Source organism: Manis pentadactyla, chromosome 8 (assembly GCF_030020395.1).
Source record: "Manis pentadactyla isolate mManPen7 chromosome 8, mManPen7.hap1, whole genome shotgun sequence".
Classification (NCBI taxonomy): domain Eukaryota; kingdom Metazoa; phylum Chordata; class Mammalia; order Pholidota; family Manidae; genus Manis; species Manis pentadactyla.
The window spans coordinates 71,199,229-71,212,181 of NC_080026.1; the positions used below are offsets into that span (position 1 = coordinate 71,199,229).

A 12,953-nucleotide genomic window follows, 5' to 3' on the forward strand; every position below is an offset into this window, starting at 1 on the left:
TGCCTCTACCAAGATCATCTGGGACACGTCACCACAGTGCAGGGATAGACCAGCTAAAAGCCCTGTGGCTCTGTGAACAGACACCACACATGACCCTAGAGCTGGAATGGCCCAGCTCTTAAGGTCTCACAGCCATACCACTTACCTGGTTCCATTTGGGACAATGGACCACTGGGTGACAGGGCTGAACACCTGACACCTGGGCAGGACCCTCCCTCAACAGAATGCCTTGGGTGCTGGGACTCCTGCAATAGGTCCTTCCCTTTCTCTGTGCCCTGAAGTCCATGCCCTGAGGCTGCTGCCCAAGGGGGCCCCTCAGGCTGAGACTCAGGCCCTCCCTCCTCTCCTGGTCTCTGCCTCAGCCTCCTCTTCTGGGGAGGCTCTCCCTTAGGGTCCCCAAGATTACAGTGGCCTACACTCATAAGCATGCCCATTATCACCCCCCTACCGAGGGCACCTGCATAGGATCTCCGAGAAAGAGGCTGTGTCTGCTTCCTCACTGCCCAGCACAGAAGACCCTCTATGGGCTTGTGGGTGGATGGGAGCTTGTAGAGCAGTGAGGCTGTTGTCCAGAGCCAGGCCTCCGGTGCAGGGTGAGGCTGAGCTTCTTGGGGTCAAAGTCATGCTCTCTCACTGGCCCCCAAAACAAAACCGGACACCCAAATCCAGATGTAGGGACAGTGGTGAGCCTTCCCTCAATGCCAGTCGACCTGCCACAGAGCCCAGTTACATGGATCTTCAGGGAACTATCCCTTCCCAAGCTTGCCTGTGCTGTAGTTTTACTCAGCAGGAGCCAGAGATTCAGAATTCAGGGCTGGCAGGCACCAAATCTCCCAATTTAACTGCATGTACAGGGTCTAGGGCAAGGCTTGCAGACTTTGAACCCCGATCTTCCAAATCCTTGACAGTGAACTCACCTTTCTCTGAAGCTTATGATTTGGACACGAAGACAGCTTCCCCAGAGAGCTGTTCTGGTGACTGTATGAGTTTATTAACTGTTAGCCACTCTGGGCACTTTCTCTGTTCCAGGTAAGTTCGGTGTCCATTAACGCTTATGGTTCATTCACGTGGGGAAACTGAGTGCAGGCTTCTTGTGCACCAGCATAGATGGTTTTGCTGCCTGGTTCAGCCCTGCCCCATGAGTAATGGGAACCCCAGAGATTGGTGAGCTGGGCAATGGTGGGCACAGCCAAAGGTGTGACCCGGCTGGCTGGGACCGCATACTGATGGGGATGTGCCCAGAGTGTCACTCAGGTGCTGCAGAGGCTCAAAGAGGCACTGAATTTGGTGACCACAGGAAGCAGCTTTCAGTCAAGTGAGGTGAGCAGTGCGCTATGGCGGGAAGAGTAGAGAGAGCCCAAACAAGCTTTCTGGGATGCAGATACATGTAACAGGGTGAGAGGGTCAGGAGATGGGAAAATGGCAAAGTCCGAAGGGGGGGTGGGCAGGAAGGCCACGGGAAACGTGGGAAGACCCCGACTCTTTAAAGTGAGAGTGAATGGGGGCCAAGCAGGGCAGTGCAGAGATCACTCGCTGGCCTCCATCCAGCCTGAGGACAGGAAGCAGGTGGTAAGTCAAGGCAGGTGAGCAGGAAGGGCTGCACATGGCACCAAGCAGGATCCCAGGCAGTGGAGATTGTCATGTGTGGATTCCTTATCCTGCATTTCTTTTCTACCTCATCCAACCACTGAAAGTCAAATGAGATAGCTGACAACGGCCAACAAGTTTTGTAAACTAATTGAAAAATAGATCCAACTCAGGAAAAGGCACAGCTGGACTTCACCCTGAACTGGGCTAAGACCTGTGAAGACATCTGCAGGGTCCAGCCACCAGGTCTGCCTGCACAGACAGGACAGCAGGAGCCACCCATGAGCTCTTGGTGCCCATACCCTGGCAGTGAAGGCCTGGGGCCACCAACTCCCCACAGGGCAGGCTGGTTCAGAGGCGCCTGGTGAGGTGGGCACTGCCACAGAGCCCCTTCACAAGGGCCAGCAGGCAGTGCCCAGACTCCAGCCCCGAGTTCCCCCACCCTCTGCCTGGGGCTGAAGAGATAACCTAATGCTTCCTTCAGGCCTGCAGAGTCAAAGTTCTTCTCCACCTCATGCTTCTAGCTAGGCACAACTACATCAGCCAGCTTGTGCCGAAGGACTACTGAAAGTGGCACACAGAATCTAAAATATATCATTTGGTGAAATTTGTTTTAGATGCGCCAACCACTGACTGCCTCACTGTCCACCCCGCTGCCCTGGCCAGCCACAGCCAGCCGCAGCCTGCCCCACTGGCTCCCTGGGCAGCCGCTTACCCCAGAGGTGGTGCAATGCCATCCTGATGCCGCCTGAAACAAAACCACCAGGAACAACAGCATTAATAAAAAGGTATAATCCATAAAAGAGTTTGGCAGTCAAAGAAAAGCATCACACTCCCTAAAAACACAAGCATTCTTCTCCTGGCCTACAAAGAAAATTGTATAAAAAAATTCTAGCATCATCAATGAACACCCACCAGTATGTATACACCACACTAGCATGTACACTTCGGCAAGTAAGTGAAGGTAACACTCAGTCCCTGAATGACAAGGACAGAACTGGTTCAAGATCCAGAGAGTAGCCCAGCCAAAGATGCAAAAATGCCCCAACTATCCCTGGGAGGGAGTTGGGGGTAGGGGGGGGTATTCAGTCCACAGAACATACTTCATTTCCAAGAGCAAGTCCCAGAATAGCCATGACAGGAAGGGATGGGCACAGGGACCACAGATATCCAGGGGGTGATGGGGGAGCCATCACAGAAGTGAGCAACAAAATGCCCAGAACTTCTATGCAGCTGCAGGCTGGGGTCGACGGCTCAGCACAGGGAGCTGGCTGCAGGCTCTACATCTCCAGGGAGAGGCAAATGCCAGGCCAGCCCGCTGGCCCTCAGCATGTGGCCTTGAGAGACAGGAGCCTGGCCAAAGGTTTCAGGCTGGCCGTTGCTGGCTGGGGCTCCCTAGCCTTGCAGTGGGGAGGCAGGAACAGGATTCAAGTTCTGGGTGACAGTTTCAGTAGCACCAAGACCAGAAGACAATGAGGCTAGGCTGGGACAGGAGTGGGTGTATGTGTATTGGGGGCACACAGAAGGGGGAGCAAGTATGTGCACCTGGGTGGTTAGGGACGAAAGGAGAAGTTGACAGGGTTGGTTCTTGAGACACTTGAAGGAACCGAAAGGGGCGGCTTCCGTCCCAGACACCATGTAAGGCTGCTTAGAGGAGAATGCCAGAGGAAATGAAGAAATGGCATGAGAACATTCTTACCCCGATAAATAAACTATTTACACGCTTTAAGAAGGGGAGAGCAGACTCGGGCAGCAGACAGCACTCTCCCAGCACCAGTCCACCCACTGGCTCAGGTTCACTTCACTTGGACATGGCCGAGGACTCTGCAGACACCACAGCCCATGCCCCTCTGCTCTCAATTACAGGCAGCACCTTGTGCTGCTATGAGAAGCCTTGTCCATCCCCACTGGCCCTCCACCCACATCCCATCACAGATGTGACCGCCCCCGAGGCCAGCACGATGGCATGGATGGTGAGGCCAGGGTGCCCTACTGACGTACTTGGGCTCCAAGGGGACTGAGTCGAGCCCTCTTCGCAGTCAGGGGAGCTGTCTGTCCCTCATTCACCACCCCCACTTAAAGACACGTTCTCTGTCTCTGGGAAGACCCTGAGGGTCTTGGTCACAAGTTTGCACAGGTTAAGCAGAGACCCTGCTGTCTTCAGCACCAGCAAGCAGAAATAGGTCATGTCACACCAATGCTGAAGACGGGTGCTGGCTCCGGCTGGATGCATCCGCTGCTGTCCCTCTGGATGCAAAGTTGATGGCAGTGAAGGGCTCTGGCCTCCCCAGCATGGCTCAGCTCTGCTCGCTCATCTCTGCTCCTCAGAAGTGATGGCCTGCCTTCACAGCCTCAATGTCCGAGATTAGGGTCCTTGCGAGGAAGATCCCAAATATCTGAAAGCAAAGCCACAGAGGCTGCGCTGTCAGTGTTGGGGCCCAAAGGGAGAGGGCAGGCACAGAGGACAAGGTATGGGACAATCCCCCATTGCACAGCACCCCCACACCAACCCTGCAGAGATTGACGATGCAAAAAGCACCAATCAGGCATGTGGCAAAACAGACCTACCCAGAGATAAAAGAGTAAGTCCTCGGATCTACTGTGCTGTATCCCTACAGCCTGAGAGAAACCCACAGCAGGCACCACAGAAGCAAACAGATGGCCTGGCCTACCTCCAACTTGACTGTGCAAGTCACACACCATGGCCAGGGCACACTTCACACCCAGGGTTAAGCCCAATGTAGAAGGGTGATTCCAACTGTTTCTAGTTCAAAATAATAAGTCTTGAGAATGTTTCCTGTAAACCTGGATTCCATAGTAAAAACCAAGGTTGCCCCTGATTTTCACTGTGGGGATGCTATCTGACCTTAGTGGGAAATCTGATGTTTTTCTCCCAGGAACAGACTGATGTGAACTTGGTAACCTTAGGAACTTAGCTTTTTTTTAACCCCCTTTAAATTATTGTTGTAGCTCATATTTGATGAGCCACTCTTTCTGAAGTCTGATTCCTTTGCCCACTTTGCAAGCAGATATTTTTTTCCAGTTCTCACTCTTCTTTTGAGGTTACTCAACACATGTTCATTAAGTGAAGGAGCAAAGAGTATGTACGTGGATGACCAGTGGCCTCAGATCCATGTGACCCTCAGGTCAGAGCCAAACATTTTCTAACTGGTGTGTTTCCACAGAGCAGCAGGGCCAGCCATCCCAGGGGCTTCTCGGGGCTGCCAGTTTCCTGTCACATGCCCAGAGCGCACTGGAAAAGCTCCAGGCTGCTCTGATTCACTGGCCAAACATCAGCCTGCCTACTCACCCCAGCCTTCACTGCCCCCTCGGTCACCAGTGTCTTTCCACGTGGCACATCTGGCTCAAATGAACAGGCCCAGCCCACAAGGCAACAGGAAGCCACAAAAAGCAGTGGGGACAAACCTGCAGCAGTGAGATGGCGATGAAGACGCCGGCCACGATGTAGATGTTCCGCGGGAGCCAGCCTTCCAGTGCCTGGATGCAGCCTTTTGTGAAGATGGACTCATCCCACTTGCTTTTTAGCTGCAGGGAAACACCAGAGCGGCCTGAGCCCACAGTGTGCAGGACATCACCAGCCCGGCTCCCGAGGGGGATCCAGGTGGGAGGGAGGGATCTGGAAGGCAGGCGCTAAAGGCAACACCTAGGAGCACTGGTCTCAGCCCCATCCCTAGGCAGTCTGCATTTTATAAGCTGCCTACCCAAATTGTAGCTCCCTGGCTATGGTCTTAACCCTTTTCTGTTTGGGCCTCCAAAGTTTTAACGACCATCTTGCTCAACACACCTACAAAGGCCACATCTGGAGAAGGGGAGAGGGCTTGAAGGCTTGGAGAAGGAAGATGTGCCTTTAAAGGGAGAGAAAATGTAAGACGGGAGTTAAGCATCTTCCAGGGGTTCAGATCTTCTGAGTCAGAGGATAAAGGAGGGACAGCTGCTTCTCAGAGTCTGTGCCCCAGCCCAGGTAAGCTCCACTCCAGGAGCCAGAGCCGGCAGAAGAGTCACAGCCAACCCCAACCCCGGGCGGAGGCTCAGTAAACACACAGCCCCCACGCCCCCCGAGCAGTCAGCCCCACCCCAGCCCTGAGCACCTCTGATGGGACAGCGCTCCACTCAGTAGTGTGATGGGCTGGACACTGCCCCCAGAAATTCATATGTCAAAGTCCTAATCCCCAGGACCTCAGAATGTGACTATATTTGGAGAAAGGGCCTTTAAATAAGTAAATAAAATGAGATCTTTGGGGTGGGCCCTAATCCAATACGACTGGTGTCCTTGTAAAAGAGACTAAGGAAGGGGGTGTGCATGGCAGCGTGCTCCTCTCATCCCACGCCCAGCTTAGATGGCACCTTTGACCATCATCTCCCCTAATTTTCCCACTCCAATTTGCACTTGTACTAAATCAGGGCATTGGACTAGAGGGGATAAACGTGAAGAACACAAACATACAGAGGAGGCCCACAGGAGGATGCAGGGAAGAGAAGACAGCCATCGCACGCCGAGGAGAGAGCCCTCAGAGGGGATTCACCCTGCCGACACCTTGATCTTTGTCTTCTAGCCTCCAGAATTCTGAGGCAATAAATTTCTGTGGTTTAAAGCACACAGTCTATTATGGCAGCCTGAGCAACCAAACCAAGCGGCAATGAAGCCCCTAATTGGAGAAGCTGGTGCTAATACAGGCCCATCCCTGTACCAGAGGTCACCGCAGAAGGACTTCAGGTTTCTCAGGCTGGAGGTTTATGCCCCTAGTGCCTTTGGCCAACAGGAGGGGGCGTCTGACGGCTCCCTGAGATCCTCATCCTTCAGAACAGGAGTCATTCGTATCACCAAAGGCTAGCAGAGCAAGGCCTGGGGTGGGAACTCACTTCTCCTCACATCCACGTGCCTTCACACTCCTGTGGCCTGTATGATGCACAGAGGCCTGAGCAGCAGTTGGACCCACCCGTAAGCTCCTGCAGCTCAACCCTGAGACTCTGGGGACTCTGAGCAGTCTCTGAAAAATGTAGTCTTTGTTGCCCCACATCTTCATCTGACCTCTTTCCACAGCAACTGCTAGAGCCATGACTGTAGTTCACAGGGCTCGAAAATACACCCACCACTGTTCCCTGAGTCTTGCCACAGCTAAGGAAGGGGGGTGCATGGTAGCGTGCTCCTCTCAGCCCACACCCAGCTTAGATGGCACCTTTGACTGTCATCTTCCCTAATTTTCCCACTCCAATTTGCACTTGTACTAAATCAGGGCATTGGACCAGAGGGGATAAACGTGAAGAACTCAAAGTTGTATGCACGAGGGCGCTCACCTGAGTCCTGACATCATATCCACACTGTGTGTTCACAACTTTTTGCTATAAAAAAAAACAGAAAAAAATCAGTCATTTTCGTTCTCTTGAGAAGCTGGTGGTAGAAAGAAGACTCTAGAAAAGTCACAACCAAACACTAGCAAACACCTGCACAAACTGTATTACAGTTCATACCCTTCAACTTTGCTTCCAACCAACCATTCATGCTAGGACGGGGTCAGCAAAGCACATTCTATGAAAGGCCAGGCAATAAGTATTTCAGACCCATCTATGTAGCAACTATTGAACTCTACTGTGGTAGCATAAATGCAGCCATTGACCATCTGTAAATGAATAGGCATGGCTATTTATTTATGGACACTGAAATTTAAATTTCTTCTAATTTTGGAATGTCATAAAATATAATTCTTTTGATTTATTTTCAGTCATTTAAAAATGGCTGGAACCATTCTTGCTCACGGCTCATACAAAACAGAAAGCAGTCCAGATTTGGCCCAGGGACCACAGTTCACCAGTCCCTGCATGAGGGGGTATCAGTCACTCGTGCTCAGCATTCAGTCAGGGCAGACCTGCTGTCTCTAGTCATCATGCACCTCGGCAAACCTGGGCTCCCTGGGCCAGGACCTCGCCCATGTCATGGAGTCGATGCCCACCTGCTCAGAGCGCGGTGCCCACAGAGGGCCGTGTGTAACTGTGCCAAGCACCCTAAGGCTCAGCTTGGCAAAAACCAGTGCTCCTCATGGGTCACCCCAAGAGCCCTGTTCCTGGAACCCAAGGACCTGGGCTGTGGGCTGGGAATGAAAATAAGTGAAGAACAAAGAACAGAAAAGAATTCTCCACCACCCCAGATGGTGGGGGACTCCCAACAGCCCCTGTGGGCTTCTGAGGACTAGGCATTTTCTCCAGAGAAAGCAGAGTGAGAAGGGCACAGTAGGGTTCACTACACCCAAAGCATGTTATCCAGGTTCCTGAGTGAGAGCCCACTGACAGAGGGATAAACACCAGGGCCACTAGCCACTGTAACTAGCCCTGCAATTTATACATTTAGAATTTCTAAGCTGCAGGACCCCTGGAGTGACACGTGGAGGGAGCACAGGGTGCTCACTGAGTCTAGAAGAGCAGTAGACCGGCACCTCCAGGGAGTCAGGCTCTGCTCCGCCTCAGGAGAGACATCCCCACATGGCCAGGGCAGGCCGACTCACCGCAGGGTCTGGCACGCAGCAGGAGAAGGGTACGCCGCACTTCTCGCGGCTGTAGCTGGCCCCACTGCAGTTGAAGTAGACATTGAGGTCCCAGTCTTCAGGGCCATATGCCCCACAGCACTGGTTCTGCAATCACAGAAGCCAAGAACCATCCATGGCTCTTAGGGCTGTGGCCACCCACAGAGTATCAGCCTTGGGGATTTGGGGTTAAATGCATCCCATCTGCCACACAGAGAAATCGAGGCCCACCCACGGGCCTCCCGCACACACAGAGATGCTAAGTAACATGACCCAGGGAGCTCTTTAAGAAGGAAACTGGGTCCAACATGCAGGGCCGGCTTCTCCACCTCCCTTGAGGCCACTCGGCACCTGGTACGGTCCTCTACTACCCCGCAGGAGAACCCCTCCTCTGGGCAATGTGTCTTCCTCCTCCAAGAAATTCCCGAGGTGAACCATGTTACCTTTTCTGCCTCTTTACAAAACAGTTGCTGAATGCTACTCCACAACTAGGGCGAATGGTAACATGGGTCAAAGCTCTGCCCTGCACCTCAGGTCTCTGCCGTCCCTTCCCACCTACCCCCTCATATGGTGTTGCTGCAAAGAACCCCACACTTGTCTATAAATATTGTGAGACCAAATGCACTGAAGCAGCATTGCGATGCCGACAGCACCCCAATCCAAGAGCAACTCATTCACGCACCTGACATGGGTGTAGCCATCATTACTCCACATGCACCCAGGGTCTCTGCCTTACTTCTAATCTCTAAGGTAAAATCCCAACTCCCCGACCCATACCCATCCGTGGTTCCAAGCTGCTTTAACAATTGCCTAATATTTCACTGTGAGGAAGCTCCATCATTTATCAAAAATATCCTCTGGGAAACATTATTTTTTAAAGGAAAGGAAGACAAAAGAGAAAACTACGATGTCTTTTTGGCCAACACAGGGAAAAATCACTGCAGCTGCTTGTCCCCAGCAATCCCAAGACCCCGGGACAATGGACAGAGGACTGCAGCACTGACCAGGTCAGGCAGAGGGGAAGCCCACACAGTGGCCGGGCAGGCACTACAGATCACTGCCCAGCATACAGGAAGGACCTCTGCTCACAGAAATGGGTTTTGCTGGATCCCATGATACATGAAATAAGGTAAACAAGTTAGTAATGAAAGCAGAGCAGAGTTATTTTTAATACTTTCTGATTTCTTTTCTTCTCAGAACCAAGTGTTCCATATAAAGTTCCTGAGGAAGCTAGGTTTTCTGGAGCAGCATGGGCAGATCAAACAAGGGCCTTGCTCAAACCGTGGTGGGGGAGTGGGTTCCTCCCTGGTGGGGAATAGCTGCGGTCCAAGCCTCAGGTGCAGCTGCACACAAGAGGAGACAAGAGGCCAGATGCACTCACAGCCACAGCCTGGGCTGGCTTAGCAAACCCCCGGGGACACATTCCAGGGAGGTTACATTCCATCTGAGGAAGCTTCCTCCAGGCAACTCTGCCTCTCAAACAGGAAGGGGAAAAGGTCCTGGGGAGGAAAGGGACAGAAATAGCCTCAGTGAGTCATGCATCCTGGGAAGAAGAGCTCTGCCTGGGGTACCCATAGTGGCAGGCTGGCATGGTCTGGGTCCTGCAGGGGGAAGAGAGGACCAGCATCTGGGGAAGGGGCCCAGGTGCAGCAGGACTGCCTGCCCAGTGCAAATGCAGGAGGCTCACTGACAGCACACCTGCATCGCGAGGCCAGCACAAGCCAGCAGAGCCAAACTGACCAGAGGCCGAGGTGACACCTCCCGCAGCCCCCGCTGCCGGCTGTGCCAAGGACAGAAGGCCCCTGTTCCCCACCAGCCCCAGCTGCCAAGCAGCACACAAAGAACGAATCCAGGAAAGCCTGCAGTCCATCAGGGAGCCAGCTTCAGAGGGTGCTTACAGCTTTCTGCAGAGAATCGATGAGGTTCTGCAGGTCAATGTCATCCCGGTAGGATCTGATGTTGCTCTCAAAAAACTCCCGGAACCGGTCCCTCACCCAGTCCTGGAACAGGAAGGCCAGCACAGCCACAGCCAGCTCCAGGAAGAAGATGAGCACGATGGCGCCACAGAACTGCAGGGGCATAAGGATGGGAGCGGGGTCACTGCACTGCAGCCTCCCGGTCGGACGCACAGCCTGACTGGACCCAGAACCACCGCCTGTCACATAGAGATGGGCTGTGCACCCGAGAGGCCGACACTACAGCCCAGGGAACCCTACTTAATTATTAGCTGGGTGGCTCCAAGCAACTCTGCCTCATCTGTGAAATGGGGACATTCATCCCTACCCACATCACTGCATTGCTGTACAGTCAAAGGAGTGAAAGAAGGAGAAAGCTAGGCCAACATGCCCACCATTTCCTAAAAAGTACCCCGTCTCCCCGACAAGGAAAGGCCATCAAAGAGTTGAACGGCTAGCCTACCCAACTAGGCTATCAGCTCCCGCAGGGCACAGGAGTACCCCAGCACACAGGCCACTCTCCTCACACATACAACCATCTGAGTTGCCAGAAATCCAATCTGTTACCCCCACTGTAGGGCTAAGGAAAGCAAGGCTCACTAGGCATAGAGCTTGCCTGCAGTCACGTAGTTCATGTACCCTGGAAGGGCTCTTTACAGTTCTGGAATTACCAATGTTACCAGTGCCTACCTACTCTGTATGTGAGTACCTCACAGCCAACCGCATAAATACCTCCCCGGAAGCACAGCTGCCCCTGGCCCTAACAGTGGTAGCACTCTGCAAGGCCCACTGCAGCCACGGGTCCACACCCCCTCCCACTGCCCCACACCCTATGCAGCTACACCGCAACAGGCAAGTGTCTCAGAATAACATCCGAGAAACACACTCACGCACAAACATACATACACACGAGGCACTCCAAAATGCAATCTCCATGTACACAAAAGGTGTTAAACATAACATTTTTAAGGGAAAACAATTAGAAAAAAAACCCTGTATGTTCTGCTTTTTAAATTAAGCCCAGGAAAGAGAACACTTGATCTAATAAATTCAACAATACACTGGGAAACACAGTTACGTGTTTCCCCCACCAGGTGCTATTTAATTTTAACTGAATACATTTCAAAATGAATTTGTATCTAAATATAAAACTAAACTCTTAGTAACTAGCAATTGCTCCAGGAAATTAAGGATTCTGCATTGCACATCCAACATATCCACACATCCCAGAGGAGGGAAATGATTCCCTAACATTACTGGCAACATCTTTTGATCTTAGCCAGGAAGGGCAAAGGTGAGTTGCAAACAAACAATTCCGTCAGACTTCTGAGGAAAGATGAAAGGCAAGCAGGGGATGGGGAGCTGGCCTGCAAGCAGCAGACTCCTCCAACTAGCAGCTGAAAACCCAACTTCACCAGGGACTAGAAACTAGCATCTCACTGTTCCCTGAAACCCTCCCGTTCGGTGGGCAGCAATTACAAATGGCTGCCTTCTTCCTGCACTGCTGCGTCTGGTACCCAACCCAACCAAGTAAGGGAAGAGCTTGCCCAGCAGAAGAGCCCCACTCCTACTCCCTCTCTCTTCCCACTCCCCGTTTCCAGGGCCACTCACAAACTTGAGCAGGCAGATGTTCTCCCGCAGGGCCCCCACGCAGCCAGCAAACCCCAGCGTGAACATCACCACGCCCACCATCAGGACCAGCACTACGGGGTCGATTCCATGCAGCCGAGTCACTTTGGTGAGGTCAGACAGCACCCCCTGAAAGAGGCAGAGAAAGCAGGGTAGCATCAGCTCCAAGGGAATCAGGGGGACCCTAGGGGGCTGGGCTGTGTCCAGAAAAGCCAGGCCACAGCATGGTCCCTGCTGCCTGCCCCCTTGGCGGCTCCTCAGCCAAGCAGATCCTTGCCCACCCAGGACCCTCACCTACAGAGCTCCTGGTCTCCATCTAGGCAGGAGTTCCTCCCAGGTGGACCCCACACTTGTTCTTCTGTAGCCTGCTAGGTGCTATGCCAGGCCTGAGGTGGAGGGGGTCCCTGTGGCCAAGGCACTGTGGGGCCATAGCCTCATCCCAGCCTCTGGCCATCTGGGGGCCGACTCTGTCTCAATTCATGGAGAACCCCACTACCCTGAGATGAGCTTCAACAGAACACTCCTGTGGAAAACACCCACCAAGGGCAGGTGGACAGCACTGTCCATGAAACTGTTTGTGATGACGGCAGAGCCCTGTATCTGCACAGTCCAAATGGGAGCCACTGGCCATGGGCCAAAAAGTCTCATGGCAACTTGGAGTTTCCGGGATCAGAAGAGAGGGTTCTCGTGCTCACAGAGCTCAAAAGCCCCATCAGCACAGCCTCGGCCTCCAGAGGGGACCCCACCATGGGGAAGCAGAGCCAGCAGCAGGCCCCCAGTTTCACTGTAAGTTCAGTGAATTCTAATTTGTATTTCATTTTAATTAATAAATAGCCACATGTGGCACTGGCTACTGACATGGACAGAGAGAGAGAGGTTATACAGGATTCAAAGGAGGAGGGAAAAAGAATAGCCGGACCGAGCACCCAGCTGGGACAGGACAGCAGGGCAGCAGGACCTCTGCTCAGAGCTCTGCTGAGCTGTTGCTGTTCTGGAGATGGTCACACGGTGGTGCCACAGAGTCGTGGTTTACACCCAATTCGAGGTCACTAGGGCCCAGTGATGCTGCATTTCAGCTCTTGTCCTTCAGGGATCACAAGCCAGCAGGAAGGGGCCCAAACCCCAAAGCGGGCTTTATCTGGTTCCTAAGACCATGGTGAAAAAGCTCACAGATCCAAGTGCTCCTGCCTCCTCCTACTCCTGGAAGGAAAGGGAGGTCCCTCTGAAGGAACACAGGACCCTGGGC

General features: G+C 53.0%; 1 protein-coding gene across 6 annotated transcripts in view; it reads right to left on the reverse strand.

The window, feature by feature from the left end:
- Nucleotides 1–2,364: 2,364 nt before the first annotated feature.
- Nucleotides 2,365–12,953, reverse strand: part of TSPAN14 (tetraspanin 14) — a 67,765-nt gene continuing 57,176 nt past the window's right edge. For all 6 annotated transcript variants that reach the window (XM_057505855.1, XM_036883933.2, XM_057505853.1 and 3 more), the window contains 6 exons: nucleotides 11,690–11,836; nucleotides 10,022–10,192; nucleotides 8,106–8,231; nucleotides 6,904–6,948; nucleotides 5,014–5,133; nucleotides 2,365–3,983 (listed from right to left, as the gene is read on the reverse strand). In XM_057505855.1, coding sequence (XP_057361838.1) covers nucleotides 3,912–3,983; nucleotides 5,014–5,133; nucleotides 6,904–6,948; nucleotides 8,106–8,231; nucleotides 10,022–10,192; nucleotides 11,690–11,836 — 681 coding nt within the window. In that variant the 3' untranslated portion in view covers nucleotides 2,365–3,911. The remainder of the gene's footprint in view (nucleotides 3,984–5,013; nucleotides 5,134–6,903; nucleotides 6,949–8,105; nucleotides 8,232–10,021; nucleotides 10,193–11,689; nucleotides 11,837–12,953) is intronic.